This window comes from Eleginops maclovinus, chromosome 12 (assembly GCF_036324505.1).
Source record: "Eleginops maclovinus isolate JMC-PN-2008 ecotype Puerto Natales chromosome 12, JC_Emac_rtc_rv5, whole genome shotgun sequence".
NCBI lineage: Eukaryota > Metazoa > Chordata > Actinopteri > Perciformes > Eleginopidae > Eleginops > Eleginops maclovinus.
The window spans coordinates 28592200-28615585 of record NC_086360.1 but is presented as its reverse complement, the minus strand read 5'-3'; the positions used below and the strand labels follow the sequence as shown (position 1 = coordinate 28615585).

The window sequence follows — 23386 nt, the reverse complement described above, 5'->3', positions numbered from 1 at the left end:
ATTTGCAATTAACCGCCCAGTAATTAAGCCCACTTTACTGATTCATCAGAAATCTGATTGTGTTGGTTTTTATTTTAGGTTTTTTGGTTAAAAAAAACACAATATGTGAAATATAGTGTTTTAGATATGTGTCACATCACCCAGGAAATCACAACGATGTAGGAAGAGTCCATGTCCCCTAGGAAGAGTCCATGTCCCCTCGGAAGAGTCCATGTCCCCTAGGAAGAGGAAGAGTCATGTCCCCTAGGAAGAGTCCGAGTCATCTAGGAAGAGTCCATGTCACCTAGGAAGAGTCCATGTCACCTAGGAAGAGTCCATGTCCCCTCGGAAGAGTCCATGTCCCCTAGGAAGAGGAAGAGTCATGTCCCCTAGGAAGAGTCCGAGTCATCTAGGAAGAGTCCATGTCACCTAGGAAGAGTCCATGTCCCCTAGGAAGAGTCCATGTCCCCTAGGAAGAGTCCATGTCACCGAGTCCATGTCCCCTAGGAAGAGTCCATGTCACCGAGTCCATGTCCCCTAGGAAGAGTCCATGTCACCGAGTCCATGTCCCCTAGGAAGAGTCCATGTCCCTAGGAAGAGTCCATGTCACCGAGTCCATGTCCCCTAGGAAGAGTCCATGTCCCCTAGGAAGAGTCCATGTCCCCTAGGAAGAGTCCGTGTCATCTAGGAAGAGTCCGAACATTAGGAAGATCGAGTCCATCAGGAAGAGTCCATGTCACCTAGGAAGAGTCAATGTCCCTAGGAAGAGTCCATGTCCCTGGAAGAGTCCATTCACCTAGGAAGGTCTATGTCAACTGGAAAGTCCATGTCCCTCGGAAGAGTCCATGTCCCCTAGGAAGAGTCCATGTCCCTCGGAAGAGTCCATGTCCCCTAGGAAGAAGTCTGTCATCTAGGAAGAGTCCATGTCCCCTAGGAAGAGTCCGAGTCATCTAGGAAGAGTCCGAGTCATCTAGGAAGAGTCCATGTCACTAGGAAGAGTCCATGTCACCTAGGAAGAGTCCTACCTGAAGGGTCATGTCAACTAGGAAGAGTCCATGTCACCTAGAGAGTCCATGCCCCTAGGAAGAGTCCATGTCACCTAGGAAGAGTCCATGTCCCCTAGGAAGAGTCCATGTCACCTAGAAGAGTCCATTCACCTAGGAAGGGTCTATGTCACCTAGGAAGAGTCCATGTCATCTAGGAAGAGTCCATGTCACCAACTCCATGTCCCCTAGGAAGAGTCCATGTCATCTAGGAAGAGTCCATGTCCCAGAGGAAGAGTCCATGTCACCTAGGAAGAGTCCATGTCACCGAGTCCACGTCCCCTAGGAAGACTCGATGTCACCTAGGAGGAGTCGGAGTCTGTGTGCACGAGAATTCACGAGACTGAGTCCAGAACTGTCCTTCAAACTTGGAACATGAAGAGTCTTTCCTGAAATTAGTTTTAATCTCAGCTCCATCCATGCTTATGTACATCTTCCTGGACTCTCTGCAGCAGTGTGAGTGTGCACCACAGTTGTGTGTGGTTTTTTTTGTTGGGGGGTGGGGCTGCACGTTGCATGTCCTGGAATGAATTCCCTCCCGTTGGCCGGTTGCACACAGGGAGACGTGACATGGTGTTCAACAGCGGCAGGCTTCAGTCACGGACGGAGCCTCTCGCTTTACATGCAGCTACCGTCATACTGTCGCAGAACCCCCCCCCCCCTGCCAGCCCTCTGTCAGAAAATCCAGTCCGCACGCGACCCTCGAGCCTCCACGCACACCCCCCACCACTAACCTAACACACTGCCTGGGGTCTATATAGGTCATTTGTTTAATGCCGGTTTACACGGACAGCAGAAAGGCTCCTCTGCCGTACAGATAATATGATGAGAGACTCTGTGTGTGTGTGTGTGTGTGTGTGTGTGTGTGTGTGTGTGTGTGTGTGTGTGTGTGTGTGTGTGTGTGTGTGTGTGTGTGTGTGTGTGTGTGTGTGTGTGTGTGTGTGTGTGTGTGTGTGTGTGTGTGTGTCAGAGACAAAGCCCACACGCTGCATGGTTCTTCTTCTAGGATGAAATAAAGGCATTAAAGTGATGTGGAAATTCAATTTTGACTGAAGAAGGGAACAAATTAGCGGGTCGTGACAGGTGTGCTAATGAGAAGCTCGGTCGATACTCTAACGAGCCCGACACGAGTACAACAGGATGTTTCAACCCTGCTGCTGCTGGCACGAGGGAGCAGGAAACTCTCACAGCTTTTCAGATTCACTGCTGGGATTTATCACATTTCTCTTCTTTCCTTTCTATAAACCTTCAGTTTCCAAACCTGAGGTAGAGAAACCAAAAGTCGCTCCTCTCTGTTCAGTCATGTCATGCTAAGACAAAAATAGCCGAGTGTCTGTGTGTGAGGAGAAGAAGAGCGGCAGAGCAGAGGAGCTAAGAGATGCTGCTGTGACCGGTCTGTGTTCAGAGGTACAGCATTAGAGTAAAGTACATTTGAAATACTCTAGGGTTACACTGTTCAGATAAACATCATTTTAATAGGAAATGTTACAGGTGGAACTCTGAGTTTCCTGGTTCGATGCTTACCGGGGAAGCTCTCCACGGTATGCTGAACACCTTCGAGATAAGAGATCGAGTAAAAGCACCGCCTGCTGACCAATCAGAGCTCGCTGTTTGAAGTGTGCCGTGTGGAGCCGTTAAGTTCACGAAACACAAATTAAAGTCGGATCCACTAACCCTAACCCTGGTTGAGTTACAGAGGTGAGAATCAGATCGTTGGACCGCTTAGCGACATCCCGTTGGTTAGGGTTAGTTAAGCCTGATAACTCAAACAGATCCAGGGTCTGTTGAACTGGCTTCATCGTACCGGCTGTTTTGTACAAATCTTCCACACACTTCAGGAAGTATTAGTAGTATCCATTTTATTCCTGTCTTTGATACATCATCCTGAAGTAGTCCTTGTTATTACGTCATTTATCTTAGACACTGAGATATGAATACAGTCTGTGCCTGTGCTGCACCTCACAGCAGGGTCTTTGAGGTGCACGTCCCCTCCTCAACCCTGACTTCCCTCTGTGGTTCATCCTCTCGTTCTCCAGTTCTGTTGATGCGATATGAAACATGTTAAGGCTATAACATACATGATGTGACCAAATTAAAAACTCTACGTCCCTGAGGTTAGCACAAAGCCGAAGCGACTCTAAACTTGGCATTTATCTTTATCTCCTCGCTGATTCATGCACATTCATTTCCCCTTCTGATTTAATCAATTTCAATTATCTTTCATGTGCATTTTTCTGTCTGGAATAAGGTTTCACTCCAGACAAACGGCCCGTTCATACCAGAGCTGCTGCAGTCGATAGGTCGGCTCCAGCTGACAGAGTAATTATTGTTCCTTCACCTCCTCCCCGGACAGCCGTCCATCAAGCACCGCTACATGTGTGTGTATCCAGCCTACATGCAGGGGACAGATGAGATGCGATGCACATACGACTGCTATAATGAGCTGCATACGCTGTGCACAGGATCCTCTTCAGCTCATGAAAACAGCAGCTAAAGGTTTACCTTCTCTGTGCAGCAAATCTGTGTCTCCATGTGGACACTTCCCCAGTACACTTAACACAACAACCAATAAACCTCTTCAGAAAGGAAGGATTTAGAAACTCAAATCAGAACTCCTGCAGAAACATCTGCAGCAGCTCTTCAACACATGCAGCATCTAGAGAACATTCAGCAGAGGAAACATGAGCAGTTTACTAAAAGCTGCAGAAACCAAACGCTGCAAGAAGCTCCAACACAACGGAGACCAGGGGACACTAAAGAGAGACGCACACAACGGAGACCAGGGGACACTAAAGAGAGACGCACACAGCTGGAGACCAGGGGACACTAAAGAGAGACGCACACAGCTGGAGACCAGGGGACACTAAAGAGAGACGCACACAGCTGGAGACCAGGGGACCCTAAAGAGAGACGCACACAGCTGGAGACCAGGGGACACTAAAGAGAGACGCACACAGCTGGAGACCAGGGGACACTAAAGAGAGACGCACACAGCTGGAGACCAGGGGACCCTAAAGAGAGACGCACACAGCTGGAGACCAGAGGACACTAAAGAGAGACTCACACAGCTGGAGACCAGGGGACACTAAAGAGAGACGCACACAGCTGGAGACCAGGGGACCCTAAAGAGAGATGCACACAGCTGGAGACCAGGGGACACTAAAGAGAGACTCACACAGCTGGAGACCAGGGGACACTAAAGAGAGACGCACACAGCTGGAGACCAGGGGACACTAAAGAGAGACACACACAGCTGGAGACCAGGGGACACTAAAGAGAGACGGACACAGCTGGGACTGGAGCGCTGGGTGACGTTCAGGATCATAAAGCTGTCTCTGTCTCTGTTGTTTTGTTCCGTTGAAAGGCGCGTGCACCTGTCAACGACTTGTACTAAAAAAAGCACGTACGTAGAGAAGCATGCAAAGGAACGCAGATACGTTTTGATTTGAGTCCTGAAGATATCCATGTAGAACTCTCCCCCTTCAAATTCTGACATCCCTTCATCTGAGACTGCTGTTGTGGAAAGGTTCCTGACAGATATCTTGTTTGTTTTTCTCCTGGTTGAGTTTCTCCGTGACCTTTTGGCTCTCGAACACTTTTGAAAACTGTTGACCGTAGGACGTCAGACACACATCAGTGGAGATGAATCACTCTCTTCTATAAACAGCAGGCATGATAAATCACTTGTCTGAAGGATCTTTGTACCGTGCATATGTGAGGTTTGTAGCTGCTCTGCCATATTGTGAGATGAAGCAGTCATTTGGAAAAAGATAATCAGGAAATGGTCGTAGATTTCTGATAGCTGACTGATGTGCACACTTTAAATAAATGCTGAAAATTGTCAATGCATGTAACGCCTGTGCTTAGAATCAGGTTGGACAAAGTTAACAACCATGGTAGTATTTCTGAGAGGTTGATCTTGTGCTTAGCGGTGGTGACATGAAGTCATGTGACCGTGCTGTAGTTCCTTTATAGCCCAACATTAGCCTCCTTTAGCTTAGCGGTGGTGACGTGAAGTCATGTGACCGTGCTGTAGTTCCTTTATAGCCCAACATTAGCCGCCTTTAGCTTAGCGGTGGTGAGGTGAAGTCATGTGACCGTGCTGTAGTTCCTCTATAGCCCAACATTAGCCGCCTTTAGCTTAGCGGTGGTGACGTGAAGTCATGTGACCGTGCTGTAGTTCCTTTATAGTCCAACATTAGCCGCCTTTAGCTTAGCGGTGGTGACGTGAAGTCATGTGACCGTGCTGTAGTTCCTTTATAGTCCAACATTAGCCATTATTACTGGCTATTACTTCTATATAAAGAAGTATTCCCAGGATGTAAATGGTTTATTTTTAACTCAATAACTAGGCAGATGGTTATATGTGGGTTACTGATTCTGACTCATGCTGTGATATGTGTTACATCTGGTTCTGCAGTCTGACAGGATGGATTGTGTTTATCCTGGTAGTTTTCCCGGAGACGTGAAACAGGACGGTACATTTTAAAGCTGGAATCTGACGCACGCCTACCTGTGTCCCTGTCTTTAGCGCGTCTCCTCTGTCCACAGACAGAGCGAGTGCATCCGTGCACTTTAGCTCCTCTATATCTGAGCTGCACGTCACACAGGCCGCTTTTAGAAGCAGACGCTGGCAGCTGGTTTCACCCTGCAGTTCAGCAGACATCCTGACATTTCAACTATTCTTATCCTGCACTTACAGAATCGTTTCAAAAGTGGTGGCATTTTAGAGTCAGGCTCTGTGGTATATCTGTTTTCACTTCCTGCCGTTGTGATCGTCTGATGTTGTTCACCTGCTACCCTTAGTGTTTTTGCCCGCCCCCCCAAACTGTGTCTCAAATTTGTTGGGGCTTTTCCTCTCCCTATGGTGTGTTCTACAGGTTTTAGTGCATATAAACGGTCTGCAAAGGCTAAAATCACCGTGTTCCTCCAGGGGGGGTTTCTGAACATGACAATCAGCAGGAGAGGACTCTTTAAAGTAGAGACACTACATACTGATATACACCTGAACATCAGCAGGAGAGGACTCTTTAAAGTAGAGACTCTACATACTGATATACACCTGAACATCAGCAGGAGAGGACTCTTTAAAGTAGAGACTCTACATACTGATATACACCTGAACATCAGCAGGAGAGGACTCTTTAAAGTAGAGACTCTACATACTGATATACACCTGAACATCAGCAGGAGAGGACTCTTTAAAGTAGAGACTCTACATACTGATATACACCTGAACATCAGCAGGAGAGGACTCTTTAAAGTAGAGACTCTACATACTGATATACACCTGAACATCAGCAGGAGAGGACTCTTTAAAGTAGAGACTCTACATACTGATATACACCTGAACATCAGCAGGAGAGGACTCTTTAAAGTAGAGACGCTACATATTGATATACACCTGAACATCAGCAGGAGAGGACTCTTTAAAGTAGAGACACTACATACTGATATACACCTGAACATCAGCAGGAGAGGACTCTTTAAAGTAGAGACACTACATACTGATATACACCTGAACATCAGCAGGAGAGGACTCTTTAAAGTAGAGACTCTACATACTGATATACACCTGAACATCAACAGGAGAGGACTCTTTAAAGTAGAGACACTACATAGGCTACTGACATACACTCGAGTTCACTAAACACTGTGTTCATTCATTTGTTTGTAAAGGAACTCAATTAAACTGCATAAATTCTATCTATACTTTGGTTTCCTTCCAAAAACAAACAGTCCTCTCTTAAAGGCAGCAGGCTTTTACTTGGTATTTTTACAGCTCCAGTAAAACAATGAGAAAAGGATCTGTCCGATAAGAAATCCCCCCGCTGTAACCATCTCCTCACTCTCCTCAGACTCAAACATAGAACCCGTTGCAGTGAGTGTATTTTCTGCGCTGTAATCACTGCGCTCCCAGGACTGCGTGTTATTTCCCCCTCCCATTGACCGTGATTGACAGCCGCTCTGCAGTGCATCGCGCTCATTAACAGGTCCGCTCCGCCGCCTTCCTGCAGAGCTCCCCAGGAAAACTAATCGATGTTAGTGCGGAGAGCAATCAGCCCCTCGGGACTCCCTCACCGGCGGCGTGATCCTCACCATTCAACCCGGTTCAAACACGTGAAAAATACGCACATACAAATGATCACATCTTCAAAGCGTGAGAGAAGGTGCTCTAATAAGCCTCGACAGTTCCCCCTCATTGCAATTCAGACAACATATTCACGGTGTCTGTTATCGGGACAGTACGAGTCTCTGCTCGGGGGAAAGACCGCTGCTTATTGAGACATGGAGACAAACTGGCCTTCTGGGCATCCTCAGAAAAGAGCCATCTGCAAATAGAGTGTGCAGTTCAAGATGAAAGCGTTCAGTCTGCAGCGGGGCAGGGTCATTCTGGAGGACAGACGTCACCCTTGCATTGTTTCCCTTCATCATCAGAAGCTCATTCGTCTTTAGTTCTTTGGAGTCGTGTTAAAGTGTCCGTGCATGGTGGCTGGGACGTCCAAACTTCCACCGCTTTTTAACCCTTTGTTTCCTGTTGTGAACTCCACTGTCAGATTGGTGGAGTTAATACGTAGTGGGGGTGGGGAGATCCAAAGGTAAAGAAGCTCTGAAGAAGTGGTTTTGAGGGCTTGTTTTAAGGATGCGTGTCTGATGTGGCTGTGGAGGAGTTTGCATCTCCGGACCTGAGGCAGCAGCTGGAGTTGTGACGGTGGAGGAGGTTGGAGAGATGTGACTGGGAGCTAGTGGAGGCTGTGAAGGAGTGACGTGGCCTCAGCTTAAAGGGGTTGCATGTTTCTCTGTACACAAGGAGCTTTAGATCCTGCATCTTTGCTGATAAGAAAACATCTCTCTTTTGAACGAAGTGAAGCAAAGGCAGTAGTGGCTGGGCTTATACTGGAGATAGGAAACCTGCAGAGTGAGTTTGTTTCTTCATGGTTGAATGAACTTATAGTAAGTTGCTTTGGATCAAAGGGTCGGCTAAATGAAATCGTGTTTCCCAACATTATTTACAGCTCTGTTGTTTCAGGACTAGCTGCTAAATCCAGTCTCCTGCAGGAGAGTCAGTGCAGACTTCCATGGCTCTTCCTCCTTCTCTTCGTCAGCAACCGTATTTCCCTCTTTGATAAATAACAAGTTCACCTGAAATGTCTCTCGGGCTCTCTGTGCACTGGTGGGCTTTTTATTTATTTGCACCCCCACAGAAAACAGAGAGTAGTTGACATTTAAAAATAACCCTCTGCTGCTCCTGTGAGTTACTGATGATGATCTTCAGCCAACATGGAAACACAAAGGATGCCTGGGGGGTCTGAAAGGACCTCATCAATGATGACCTGTGGTTCTGGTTCTGAGGGTTTAGCTACAGTTCACTGTGTGGAAGCAGAGAGGAGCCCAGTTTGCAGCAGCGGGGATTTTTCAGTCCCTGTATTTTCCCAGCGCTCATCAGCCGTGTAATGGCTCTGCGATTTACCACAATGCACAGCGGGAGCTCTGCGAATGGCCCGTCCATTTTGACACGGCGCGCCCATTAGCTGCTCGGTGGAGGGATTATTGCAACCCGCTCGGTGTGTGCCGAGGAAGCAGGACAATGGGAGCAGCACCAGGGAGGGAGATTGTCATGCTTTCTTATTATTCAGCCCCATAAGACTGTTCCCCGCCGCACAGAGGGATAACTCAGGGAGCCGGTTGGCAATTGTCAACCTGCAAACAGGGCAAGTGCACCAATTCACCTTCCTCTTCCTCTGCTAGGGAGGAAGACTGGCTTGCAGTCCAAAGTAGGCTACATGAGAGGAAACCACTACTGATTAACTGTGAAGTGCTACTACTCACTGTGTTATATTTCCATAAGAAAATAAAGAGTGTATGTGGCAGAAACCAGCATGCTTTTATTTTGAAAAACGATGAGTGAAAAGAAAAAAGCGTGTCTCAAAACTCCTGGAGCGTAAAATAGAAACGCACCACTTAAAATTGGGACTCACAAATGCAATTACAACTCACACTTTCACATTTGGATAACAAAATAAAGAGCGCATGTTGCAGAAACCAGACTGCATGCTTTTATTTTGAAATGCAGAAACCATGTCATCATCAGGCCATCGGAGTGGGACCAGCTACTTAAACCAAACTGAAAATGTGACGTTAGAATTGAGAGCAAATGCATTTTAAATCATAAAATAAAATAGAGATTCAGAAATAACTGAAATAAAAACATATTGACAAACGCTCTAAATAAAATCCCTCTTTCAGATGTAAATACAGTCTCAGAATAATGAAGTACACTCTCCTCCGGTAATGTTGTTAAAATGATGGTCTGATTCCTCATCCATATCTTTGTATATTTTTCTAACAAATCCCATTTATATAGTTTATCAAAACAAAACTGAGACATGTAGAAAATACACCTCAGCGTTTTGTTGAGTTTGCATTAATGTTGTAATCTGGAAATGATTGACTTTTACAACTGGTTAAACCTCTTCAGCTTGTGTTAACACACACCTTATTTCAGGCTAACAACCAAAGACACATTCAGAGAACCATTGACCTCCAGACCAGGGGACAGGAAGTGAGGAAATACTGACTCAGTACCAGGTTTTAAGACTCATTCCTGCACCACGAGTAAAATACCCCCTCCTTAAAAAAAATCTGATTTATTTATGTCAACTTATAAAAGATGCAGTGTGTGTGTGTGTGTGTGTGTGTGTGTGTGTGTGTGTGTGTGTGTGTGTGTGTGTGTGTGTGTGTGTGTGTGTGTGTGTGTGTAAATCATGTAAAGCTATCCTTGATTTTCCTTGAATGCACAAAAAGCTTCTTTTTCCCCTGCTTCTCCTGCCTGCAGCATTATGGGCTGTAAATCAGCGTGTGTGTTGTACAGTAGAACAGCCTCGGACAGGTGACCTCCTCCCAACAGACGACATCATAAGCCGAACACGGCGCAGCGAGCGCGGCTGTTTATCACGGAGGGGGAATTAACTTCAAAGGGATTTGAAAATGTCCATGTGGAATGCTGGCTGCGGATGAATTATGCATGAGCAGCTTCAGCGGAGCGATGTGCTGACACAATTTGTCACACGCCACAGGAATACATAAGTTGTGGACGCAGCGTGGCGTGGCTCGAATCCTGCCGCACGCTGTAGGGTCGTGAAACCGATACCCACCGCACGCTGAATTACTCATGAGGCGGCTTCCTGTACAGGAGCGTTGTGAGGCTGAGTAGACCAAAAGATCACGTCTCACGTCCCTCTCTAACCACCCCAAAGATCACGTCTCAAGTCCCTCTCTAACCACCTCAAAGATCACGTCTCAAGTCCCTCTCTAACCACCTCAAAGATCACGTCTCAAGTCCCTCTCTAACCACCTCAAAGGTCACGGGCTTAAGGAAGGTTGTTTAGTCATCAGGACTGAGGAAAGCAGACTGGGTACTTGTGGGATATCTGTCGCCAGTTTCACAAAAAAAAACTATTGTAACAAACGTTAATCCAGACCCTCATCGATCTCCACCACTGTTCCTTCGCCGCCGCTCTTGGTTTGCTCTAGGGTTGGCTGCGCTGTTGAGGCTTACCTCTCTCATGTAATCCTTCCAGTCGATCACACAGTTTTTCCCAATTTCCAGTTTGCGCAGAATGTTTCCCAGCACCAGGCGTATCTATGTGGCGGCAGATAACCCACAAGCACCGGAGACTGCGCTGACACGGCATGTTCACCTTAATCTGATGTGGTGGAACTGGGACGACTAAAGGCCTGTTTCCACAAAACTCCAGAGTGTTTTCTCCAACGGCATCGCATCCATTCACCTCAAGACAAAGCCCATGTTTCTGAGAGCGCTGCCGTTTGTGTGCGGCCGCTTCAAACGTTCTAAAAGTGTTGGAGAAGCCCTCGTGAAGTCCCTGTAGGAGCTTGTTTTCGGTCGTGTTTTTAAGACAGGAACGAACAAATCAAAGGCTGAAAAAAGGGTTGTTGGTTTAAGCTAAGCGTCCGGTGTGCACTGGCTGTCGCTGCCGATGAGTTTAGTGCTGTTACCTCCGTCTGCAGGTCAGCGGGAGAGTAAGAGCGAGCCTCTTCCTGTTGGAGTTACCTACATGATCTGCGTTTGTCCATCATGATTGGTTGTTTCCGTAAAATGCTCCATGGCTTTCAATGTGGCAGCCTAACCTTTACTTCCTTTCCTTTGGTAGAGAAAGGATGCTCAAGTGTATCCTAAAGGAGATAACAAAGGAAGCATTGAAGCTCCTTTCCTATCATAGAGGATTCAAACAGCCTTCACCATGGCTGACACTCGCAGACTTCCGGGTCATTCCACACGTGTGTGTGTGTGTGTGTGTGTGTGTGTGTGTGTGTGTGTGTGTGTGTGTGTGTGTGTGTGTGTGTGTGTGTGTGTGTGTGTGTGTGTGTGTGTGTGTGTGTGTGTGTGTGTGTGTGTGTGTGTGTGTGTGTGTGTGTGTGTGTGTGTGTGTGTAAAAACCCTGGGCTCGGTGCCGTGTATCATCCCCGGTGTCTTTAAAAGCCTCTCCTGCTGTCAGTTTTTGGAGGATGCACATTTGAGCGGTGGCATTTTGACGGAGAGGAAGGCTAACAGCAGCGAGGCTTTCAGAAACTGAGTCAAAAGTCACCATGAAGCCTGAAGATGTTTGTGTCAATGCTCTGATTAATCCCGTCAGTAAGGGTGAGGCGCCCTGCTGTGCTGGGGAGGATTTCATTACATAACAAACCACTGAAACGTGGTATAAATAAAGTATTGTGATTGTGAGAAACAGGATTCATTCTTGAGGCGTCGGAGCATCTCTTGGCCTACAGATATCCCCACAGTCTTCACAAGTTACTCCCGTTGCAGCGAGCGGTGAGGTTGTGCCAGTGGCGAGTTATTTCTGGTATACAAACTGTACTTTAAGAAACATCTTGAAAACACAACTTCTTTTTAAATCCCTGATGCTTTAGGCTCGGCAGTCCGACAGCACGCTGGCAGAGACCCTGAATAATTACATTTTAGACCTTGGACTTTTTCACTAAAAATCTCGAGGTTCTGTCTGATGAGTTTCTCTGCAGCGATCCATTTGTCTTCACTGCGTCTTCGTCTCTTATCCTTCCTTTCACAGATTATCCATCACATCAGCACATTAAAGCTGAACAGGGACGATAACACTGACAGACAGACAGACAGACAGACAGACAGACAGACAGACAGACAGACAGACAGACAGACAGACAGACAGACAGACAGACAGACAGACAGACAGACAGACAGACAGACAGACAGACAGACAGACAGACAGACAGACTCTGAATAACACTGACTTTAGACTTTTTGATGACTTTCTTCTCAAATCACAAAATATTTTTTTGAGTTTTTATGAAAAACTCCAAAAATGTACTTTTTAAAACCGGACCTCTGTCTCTCCTTCTGTCAGTGAAAGTTATTCTGAAGTGTCCACATGAGCTGTAGTCTGCAGTCGGACCGGCTCAGATGTTCTGGCTCTTCTCGTAGCTCCTCAAAGAGAGCATCTACCACCTACACCTACATCTACACAGGTATTAAACACGTCCTCAGATCAGTCTCATGTCCTCCTGCAGTCTCTAACAGAGGAGGCTTTTTACACAAGTTCTATTTCTGAAAATCTAAATACTTTTTTCAGTTTTTTCAAGAACAAAAAAAAAAATCACAGTTTCAGAAAAATCTCGAAATCCTGACTTGTTCTGAAAATCTCAAAATGATCAGCCTCGACCTTTCTCTCCCCTTCTGGCAGTGAGAGCTATTACAAAGTGTCCACATGATCTTTAGTCTGAAGTCGGACGGGCTCATATGTTCTGGTTCTAGCAGAGCATCTACAATCACCGCAGTGTAGCTGGAAATGATCTCTAATTAACTCACTGTTTATAAAGCTGATGAACAGGAAGAGCTGAGACACAAGCCACGAACAGGAAGTGAGGAAAGGTAAACAAGGCAGTGTTTTGCTGTGATGGATCCTGTCCTGCGATACCAGAGACAAACAAACACTTTATTAGACCCTCTGTTTAACGGGTGTCTGCCAGCCTTTCTCGTGTCAAATTAAAATATAGTTTTATGAAGAATCGTTGAAATGTAATGATGCCTCGAAGGCAAGAAAAATACATCCTTTGAAAAACCTCATTGTGCGGTACGATTCATCTGGGGATTTATAAAGAAGAGCAGAATCCACCTAATCCTGAAAGCACCGTGATGAAGCCCAGCGTCAGCCTGAGTGTACCTTTATAGACGTGGATGGCACCAGAAGTGGAGAGCAAATTATAAGCAGAATCAAAATGGAAGCAATCCTTTCCTGGTAGTCTCACAATGAGCATTTCTGCCCTTTCAGTTGTGTTTCTCCATGAGGTCTTTAGGTGGTTTCTGTTATTGAGTCTCTGCAGATGTTACCAGACCAGCCTTTCTAATGAGAGTAGAGAGCACGTTTTCTACTGAGGAGACAAAGAATACTTCCTCTGTTGTCGTGGTTTAATGTTGAGCTTTATAGAGAAGTCATTCAGCCCAGGTTTGTGCTGGTAAACTCATGTTGTTGAAGCTTCATTTCTCTTAGTGTCCTTGTTTACTGAAAGACATTTGATAGGTTTACTTGTGGATTCATGGTGTACACTGCGCTTTGTAAAGTCTACAAGGAGTCGTTATTCGAGGAGTTGTTAGTGAGACAAAGGGTTAAAATCAGACAAAGAGCACGATGTATTATTGCAGGGTCGAGGAATAGATGCCTGTCAGCTGTAAGACAGGTGTATGGAAAGCTGTGTAACCTGACAGCGTTCTCCTCGGAGCATCAGCACTGGACTGACATTACACAGACATCTGCTTCTGCTCCCTCTGGTAGTTCTGTGAGTTTATATTCAGCAGGATGAAGAAGCAAAAAACAGCTTACAGTGGTGAAAAAGATCATCTATATTTCAGAAAACACAAAGATGTGAAGGAGTTTGCATAGTTTCCTTGCAGCCTTACGCTCTGAATGACCCCATGTTGGACAACTTGATGATTTTGCAGGTTTTTAGATCTTAAAATGTTCATTTTCACCATTTTTTTCCCCGAGAACTTGATGTTTTGTCAGGTTTAGGTAGGAATGTGGACCCAAGAGCAGTACAAAACAGTAACTGCAGGAGCAGGCAAGGTTGAACACAAGAAAAGTAGCAAACAACAAACTAGAAACAGGAGGGCAGACGAGGGACCAGGAGCCGAACTCCAAGAACAAACAGTGACGAACTGACAAGGAACACAAGGGATAACACGACTAAAGAGACACAAGACTAATCACAAAGACAACAGCTGGGGAGGGCAGGCAGGAACACAAGGGCAGCAGGGGAACACACTAAGACAACCAGGGGGAAACTACAAGACAGGAAGACAAACCGGACAAAAACACAAAGAGGGAAATCATTTCAAAATGAAACAGGAAAATCAGGACTGTTTTTTGCACGTCTTCGGTTCTTAACGCCTATTTCGGCCACTCTTATCCCAACGCTTGGTGTCTTTTTACAGGGCAATCATTTGAAGTAGCTAAAGAATGTTTGGTAGGTTTACTGGATGATACGTCTTTGGTTCTTAACACCAACTTTGGACAATTTCCTGACAGTCTTTCTTATATGTGGGGGTTACAGAGAGAGTCCAAAGAGAGCACTGTGGCCGTGTTTCTGTCTATCTGACAAATGTACGTCCAGTATTCGTTCTCCTTTTAGCTCGGTTTTTGTCTCATCCTGAGAAACATAGCTGCCTCTTTGAACTCTTAATGCTCGACTTATTCAACAGGAGTGGGAAGCCAAAAACCGCCGATGCATCTTTCAGAAAACATGAAGATGTAAAGGAGTCTCCGTCCAGATTCACGCTTGATAACACCTGATGATTTGCAGGTTTTTAGTTCCTAACACGTTCATTTTCTCCATTATTTCCCCGAATACTTGATGTTTTCTGCACATATTTAGTTCTTAACAACTATTTTTGCCACTCTTATCCCTGTGGTGAAGCAGTCGATCAAGGAGATTGCTTCCAGATTAACGCTTTTCCCTCCCGCCTACTTGATGATTCATGACGATAACCAGGTTTTTATTTCCTAACACCAACATTTTCGCCACTATTTCCCGAAAGCTTGGTGTTTTTAGCACATCTTGAGCTTCTCACACCTGTTTCTGCTGTCCTTCTTACGTGTTGGGGTGTTAAAGAAGGTTCAGAGCAGTACATTGAAGCCCTGATTGTTTATTCTCCTCTGCAGTTTAACAACAGCTTGTTGTGTTGGGGGCTGTTCGGTCCCGGTGGGATGCACACAGCAGGAGGTCCCTGTGATTAGTCCACTTAGTTCACCTGAAGACACCCCCCCCCCCCCCCCCCGCACTGCCAGAGGAAGCTGCATTAATTATGTGCTGCAACAATAAAGCAACAATGCTAACTGTCAGTCTGTCATGTACACCCCCCCGGCCGCTCTGCAGGTTTCCTCTGCATTTATTCCCACCTGCTGAATCATGCTCCTGTATTTTCTACCATCTGTATTCATTTACCACGTTAAAGATGCGCTGAAAAGACTACAACGTGCAGGAAAACATTAAAAAAGCATCTATTTTTGCAGCACCCGGCTCCACTGCAGCACAGGGAACACATTGCCTGCATGATAAGACTCTGTAAGGAGAGCCCCGATAAGTCCTGTTGTCCTGAGTGCGTTAAGAGGGCTTTGTTCCTCATGTTCCCCTCCTCTCCCTCCTCTCCCTCTCTCCTGACACCGGGGTCGGAGGTGGCGTCTGATCCCCCTCGCTGTGGTTGTGATTGAAAGCCTTCCTTGTATCTGTGCCGCAGATCAGATCCCTTTATCATCCGTTCATCTCCTCCCGCCTCGCAGCACTGATACACTCACAGCCACCATCACTCATCACACTGAGGTGAGTGTGTGGCTGTCCATCTCACACACTCTGCACACAGTGGGAAATTAGGGAGTTTTGGTGTGAGGTATTACACGCTGAAGAAACCCTGGAACGCCTCCATTGGACCCATTATTAACCCGTGGTAATGCATCCCACATTGGTCTTTCCCCCCCAACAGCAGCCCTTCTCCCCTTAAAGAGGCACTGTACTTTTTTTTGTGGGGTGGGGGGGGGGGTTCCCTCTCCAGTGGTGTGTTATATAGGTTTTAGTGCGTGTAAATGGTCTGCAAATGCTTAAATCCCTGTGTTCCCCCGACACACTTTCCCGCCCACCTCCAATGGACTGTTTTGTTTACTCCAAGAACATAGTGACATCACTATGCAACTATGCAATGTGAAATGATGGGTTAACAACCAAAAATCTTCCCTTCCTGACGAGGGAGCAGGAAGCACTAAACTGCTGACTCAATCCCGGGTTTCGCTGACTCATTCCTGCACCACTCTACGGCTCATTGACGGTCACTTCCGACTTTTTACAAAAAACTTAAATCTCAGGTTTTTGTTTTAGACGTAACATTACATGTCCCTTGTTAGACGCTTTTATCCACCTCTTAAGATTTTTCATTGAATATATTTTCTCAAATCAAAATTGTTAAATTCAAATCTGAACTTTTTTCAGAAAAAACGAAATTGTTTTTTTTCTCAGAATTTTTTGAAAAAAGTCTGAATTCTGAAATTATTTTTGGCTGTGGCTCACAGGGATTCAGTTGTACACGTTTCCATCTGCATTAAAGTGGGAATTCTGAGAAAAAAGTAGTTTTTTTCTCAGATTTTACGAAAACAGTCAAGATTCCGAAATGTTCTGAAAAAAACATGTCATTAATTCCTCTTCTGCAGAAACTCCGTTTTTTAATGTTATGACCTTTGATTGTGCTGTTAGCGTCCTGCTGACACACACTTCTGTTATTACGGGTTCCCCCTCCATCACTGAAGCTGCAGGTGCTTCCTCCTGAGAGTTGTGGATCAGTGCTCTGCCCAAACTAATCACCTCTAAGACTCTCTTTGGTTTTTAACTCGATTATAATTGAGCCCTGGAACTAGCGCTGCAACTCTTTCCCCCTGAGGTTCTTCAACTGGTGTTTCACGGAACAGTGCAGTCTGTGTAGAGCAGGACATACCAGGACAATCCTCCTTTTATGTAAAACCATCATGCAAGCAGCTTCACACCCAATCTGTTGTGTCCCATCATGGCTAACTGGTGTGAACACAGCAGAACAGATAAAAGTTGTTTTTTCTACACTAAATACAGGTATGGTACGACTATAGTTGTGTTTGTGAGGCACTGTTCGTCTCAATGGGTTCCTCGTGCAGTCTTTCTTGTGTTGCTACCATGAACAATGATTCCTAGCTAGCTAGCTTGATCAAAGCAGCCTGAGTCAATGCTGACCGGCTGAATTTTGAGACGCTGACCTATGCTACGTCTCAGTCTGGGTACGTTCAAGTTCCTTCATATTGCTCTCAAAAGTACGGTCAATGGTCGCCATGTTTGCTACCTGTTGTGCACAGCCTGTACAAAAGAAAGGTGTGATTGTCTTCCCACTATGTAATACACATACCTCTACACTGTTGCAGAAAAGAAGCCACCATTATTTTTAATTTGTCAATGAAGCATTCTGTAAAGATTTGGGACCACCAACAATTACGTTACTAGCTAGCTTGCTAACAGCAGCGATCGTCACTTCCTATGAGGCAGTGCAGCCATGTGTGATTTCAGACGATGCTAACGGGCAGTCTGATACACAGATCTAACCGGGACCATGTTCCTTGCAGAGCGTCTCTGATGACCCTCTCTTCTCTGTGTGTTTCTCCAACAGTCTGAAGAACCAGATATGTGTCCAGTGATCGTCACCGCAGATGAAACCTCTTGGATTGATGTCAGACAAGCTGATGGTCAGCTTGCCCTCCATCCTGCTTCTACTCCTCCATCATCTCTATCTCTGTCTTTTTAAGGAGGATTATAAAGAGATGTTTTGTACCACTCCAGCACTGCATCGGCTCTCACCTGTGGGGATAGAGTGGTGCAGGAATGAGTCCCAAACGCCAGAAAAAGTCTGCATTTTTAGCACTTCCTGTCTGAAGTCAATGGGTTTCTGAATGTGTTTTAGCTGGAAATTATGTCTGTGGTTAAAACAAGCTGAAGAGATTTTAATTGTACGTCATTAAATACGTGACCGTGCTGTAGTTCCTTTATAGCCCAAAATTAGCCACCTTTAGCTTAGCAGTGGTCACGTGAAGTCATGTGACCGTGCTGTAGTTCCTTTATAGCCCAACATTAGCCTCCTTTAGCTTAGCAGTGGTCACGTGAAGTCATGTGACCGTGCTGTAGTTCCTTTATAGCCCAACATTAGCCTCCTTTAGCTTAGCGGTGGTCACGTGAAGTCATGTGACCGTGCTGTAGTTCCTTTATAGCCCAACATTAGCCACCTTTAGCTTAGCGGTGGTCACGTGAAGTCATGTGACCGTGCTGTAGTTCCTTTATAGCCCAACATTAGCCTCCTTTAGCTTAGCGGTGGTCACGTGAAGTCATGTGACCGTGCTGTAGTTCCTTTATAGCCCAACATTAGCCACCTTTAGCTTAGCGGTGGTCACGTGGAGTCATGTGACTGTGCTGTACTTCCTCTATAGCCCAACATTAGCCACCTTTAGCTTAGCGGTGGTCACGTGGAGTCATGTGACCGTGCTGTACTTCCTCTATAGCCCAACATTAGCTTAAGTATCAGAGATGTTTTTCTGCCACAGAGATTATTTCTGCAATAATCCAAAATCACATGGCGAAACCCCATTGAACCAGGGAGATGCTGCCTTCAGGGTCCAACAGAGAAATCCGACATCCCTGCACCGCTCTATACAGCACACAGTTTCTCTGATTTAAACGATTGACATTCCTCCGCCGCTGTGTTTTCTATCCTGCGTTTCTGGATCCGACACACAGCAGTCTTTCTAAATGTGCATACATGATTTCCCACGGTACTGTGAGGTGGATATGAGGGTTGTTTTTAACTCTTTTCTTTTGCTTCTACTTGAATAAAACAGAGCTTATTTATGTGAAATAACTAAGAAGAAATAGACATTATTTAGCATTGTGGGCTTCAGTCCACCTTCATCCCTGCCCTCTGTTCGGTACACAGACGCGTTGTGCAGTTAAACCCCCCCTCGTGTCTTAAAGGGGTCGATGGCAATAATGACACCAGTGGGACTCTTTATATGTTGTAATGGTTTTCTCTTCTGACTCTGGTAGAATAATAAGATGCATCCACACGGGAACCGAAGATGTTTTTTAAAGCTTTTGAATGATTCATTGTCATAGATTTAGATTTATCTTCTGACAGGAAACGCTTTTCATTTGTAATGCTTCATGTGATCTCGTTGAACTCACGACTTGTTTACAACCTGACCAATTGTGTTGATGGACATTATCAGAAGCAGAAATCATGAGCAATGGTATAGGAATTATAAAAGCACAGAGGTTTTCAAAGTGTGAAACGGGCCTCCCGAAAGTTAATACAATAATTAATCAAAACCAGACTTTATTTAAATGCATTTTTCAATGTAATATATTAATATAGTTTAATTATGATTTAATTAATCAAATAAATAGACAGTTAATATGTGTTGTATTATGTTGTGTATTATCCCCTTCAATATTTATGTATTTAATTGTAATTTCTTTATTGTTATGACCCTTAAAACTATTCCATTATTTAATTTGAGTATTTATGTGTTTTATTTATTAGTTAATATGGGTTATATACATTTGAAAATGATTATGTATTCAGTAAACTTAATTTCCACTTAATATTTGAGGGTTTTATGTTCATTATTTTCTTGAGATGTTCATTATTTATTACATTTTAATTTATTTATATTTCTAATGATGATCGGTTCATATAAATGTGAAAAGTTGTTTTAATTCTATTATTTAAAAACTAAATATGAATTAATACATAAAACTAAAATACATAGCAAAAGAAAATGTTTATAAAAATGTAAGTTTTGGGGATTTTTCCCCAGTTTTACAAACTAATAAAAGCCTTAAATATTTTCTTTGTCTTAAGTTATGTCTTTGCTAAATTTGTTAGTGTTTATCGGATTAAATACCATAAGCACGATCCAATGAGCATCCAGGAATTTAGAGAAACTCAACAAGTAAACTAAAGGGAGGCCGAGAGCAGGGAGTCCAAACTACGGCCCGTGGTCCATATGTAATTGGCCCGCTGTAATTATAATCCGTCTGAGGCTTCTGGTTTAAAGAACGAGCTGCCAACTCTTATTCTAACCAAATAAATGACACCCTATACGGAGAGCTGTGATGAAGGCTGTTTGTTTTCCTAAAGCATATTCAATTATCAAAGACTAAGTGACTTACTTTGATTGATTTTGCTCACTTAACGAGGCAACACAAATCTCCTCTAGTGAGGGCCCTCAGTGAAAAGAGTTTGGACCCCTTTGATGTACAGTTCTCACACTTTGAAAATTCTCTGAAAAAACACCCCAAATAAGTATTGATTTCCTCCAGATTGAACACACAACCTCTTCCACAGATAAGATGTTTGCAGCATCTCAGGGAGGTGTCTCCGGCCGCTTTACAGAAACTCCAAATTAAAGTCTTTTGTGAATGTGTTGCAGAGAGGGTAGGAAGGGTCATTCATATCCCACTCCGAGCCTATGTAGCATTCTTCTTTCTGACGATGACAAATGAAAGGTGTTTGAAGCCAGCACTGAACAAACCAGGAGGATGTTAAAGGAGCTGTGTGACGGTGGTGGATCAGAGGATGTTCTCCCTGTTGAACCCTTTCTCCGGTTCTGCAGGGAGCTTTTATTTTTGCTGAATCACCTGCAGGAGAAAGACAACCATCACAACCATCACAAACTGAAACTGATGTCACCTCCTCCACCGCCGCCGCCGCAGACATCGAGAATACTTTATAGAAAATGTGTTTTTTTTAATAATGCACGTATGAGTTGTTATTGCAAGTCCAGAAATCATCACAGGAAGTCCACCTGTCGGACTTCCTCTCGTCCCCCTGTGCTGTCGTGTCTGAGGAGGGATTAAAAAGACACTTGCTAATACACAACTCTGCTCTGAGTCGCTTTGTTTTACCTGTGATCATCACAGAAACATACCTGTGTGTCCTTAGTGTTCATCTTCACCGGGGATAACGAGATTTTATTTTGAGTAAACAGAATGAAAGTCAGTGGGGGTGGGGGTTCCAGGGGGTTTCTCTCTCCTGTAGTGTGTTCTATAGGTTTTAGTGCATGTAAATGGTCTGCAGAGGCTCAAATCCCTACGTTTCCTGCCTGAAACACCTCCATTGGTCTCCTTTGTTTACTTCCTGAAGACATGGTGTCCTCGCTATGGGACACCCGTGCGTCTATTGGCTGGTCGCTCCAACACATTAATGGGCAAAGGGGCGGGACATCTCTAAGCGGTTGACCAATCACAACAGAGCCGGTCAGCTGGCCGCACAGAGCAGACTGGGCTCTGGTTTCAGACAGAGGGTGAAAAGAGGTGCAGTATGAGAAAAACAAAGAGCTTTTTGAACATTAAAGCGTGGAAACTAAGACGGGAGATTAGTTTTTATTGTGCAGCTAAAGAGTAAAGTCCAAATGTTAGTTTATGTGGATGCTAACTCTGCTTGTAGCCTCCTCATCATCGCTTGTGCTAGCACTATCTCACTAAAGCACTTTCTCTAACGAGTCACAAAATCTCTACAGTACTCCATTAATCTTCAGTCTCACTTCATCATTTTCCCACAGAAAGTTAGGAAACGCTGACGGTAGTCGAGCTCCTCACAGTACTCTGTGTCCTGACCCGAGAAGACCGATTATTGTAATGAAGCTGTGCAGACAACAGGAAGCACGACCCATTAATTTTAACTTCTGAATAATTGAAATGGAAATGAGGAAGGGGTTCAGATTGGAGAGTTTCTGCAGTGACCTCTGAAGGGTCGTTTAAATCCTCCCATTCATCAATTAGCCAGCGACTTCTCGTTCGTCTAAATCATAACGCTGCGTTTTCACCCAGGAGACGTAGAGTGGTGAAAGCTGTGGTGCGGGAACCTCTGTGTCACGCCTGCTACACCTGCTGCACCGCTGCTTTGATCTGCAGGAGTGCGTTTCAGAGATGGGATCAGATCGCCTCTCATGTCGTACCTGAGCGAGATAAGAGCGATGAAGAGGAGGCCGCCGGCGGGAAGAGATGTGAGGGAGGGGAGAGGGTGAGGCGCTGTGGGACAAGAGGAGGAGGAGGAGGGAGGTTTCTACGGTGAAGATCTGTATTCCTCTTACATCTGTTTGAGCCATGAATGGAAACTAAATAAGTCCTGGTATGCATAAAATAAACACTGCATTGCTGTTTTGAGTGAAATGAGGCAGAGACAGTTTCAAATCCAAGCGGAAAACGTACATGAAGCATCTACGGTGGCCCTGAAGGACAAAAACCTCAAACACATTTAAACCTTTACATTTAAGCGTCTCTCTTTAGTGTCCCCTGGTCTCCAGCTGTGTGCGTCTCTCTTTAGTGTCCCCTGGTCTCCAGCTGTGTGCGTCTCTCTTTAGTGTCCCCTGGTCTCCAGCTGTGTGCGTCTCTCTTTAGTGTCCCCTGGTCTCCAGCTGTGTGCGTCTCTCTTTAGTGTCCCCTGGTCTCCAGCTGTGTGCGTCTCTCTTTAGTGTCCCCTGGTCTCCAGCTGTGTGCGTCTCTCTTTAGTGTCCCCTGGTCTCCAGCTGTGTGTCTCTCTTTAGCGGCTGTATATATATTCATAGTTTTTTATTTATTTAGATTGGCTTTTTAATTCTTCCATAGGTTTTGATTCATCGATGATACCTGCAGGCGTCTCTTTATTCTGAGCAAATCAAAGCTTTACTCTCTGTATTTGTATGCATCAGTATTCTCTAACACTGAGAATTATAACCGGGACATATTTCCGTGGTCTCACTCTGAATTGAGACGGCAGTATGATGATAATTGCGTCTGTTATATCAGCAGTTTCCTCTCTCCGTCCTTAAGTCATCCCTTCAGATAAAGAATATTTAGAGCTTTGCATCAAACCACTAATGCCTCTTCGTGGAGAAAATGAACATTTCTCTCTGCATACAAAGTGGGGGAAGTTATCAGAGTAATGAATATGAATCCATTTTTAATGGAACATTAATAAAATATTTTATGCCTCATAATTTCCCGAGGCTGAAACGCAGCGTCCTTAAATTTCCCTGAAGCCGAGCGCACTCATTAACAGTTTTACACATGATGTTCAGAGAGCCTGTACACACACACTGAAGACATGCACACACACATACAGTAACTGCATGGATACAAATAAAAAGGTCTTACTCAGGGAAAGAAAATCACTTCCTCTGCTTATGGAAGAACATTCTAAATAAAGCCTCCATTGTTTACTTACTGAACATAGTGACATCACTATGTAACACTCACTTTAAAGTAGAGACGCTACA

General features: G+C 44.9%; 1 protein-coding gene across 1 annotated transcript in view; it reads left to right on the top strand.

Annotated features, from left to right (window-relative positions):
• Positions 1–18412, top strand: part of zmat4a (zinc finger, matrin-type 4a) — a 101761-nt gene extending 83349 nt beyond the window's left edge. Inside the window, exon 7 of the mRNA XM_063896636.1 lies at positions 17749–18412. Within this exon, the coding sequence (XP_063752706.1) occupies positions 17749–17776 (28 nt within the window). The 3' untranslated portion in view covers positions 17777–18412. The remainder of the gene's footprint in view (positions 1–17748) is intronic.
• The last annotated feature ends 4974 nt before the right edge of the window (positions 18413–23386 follow it).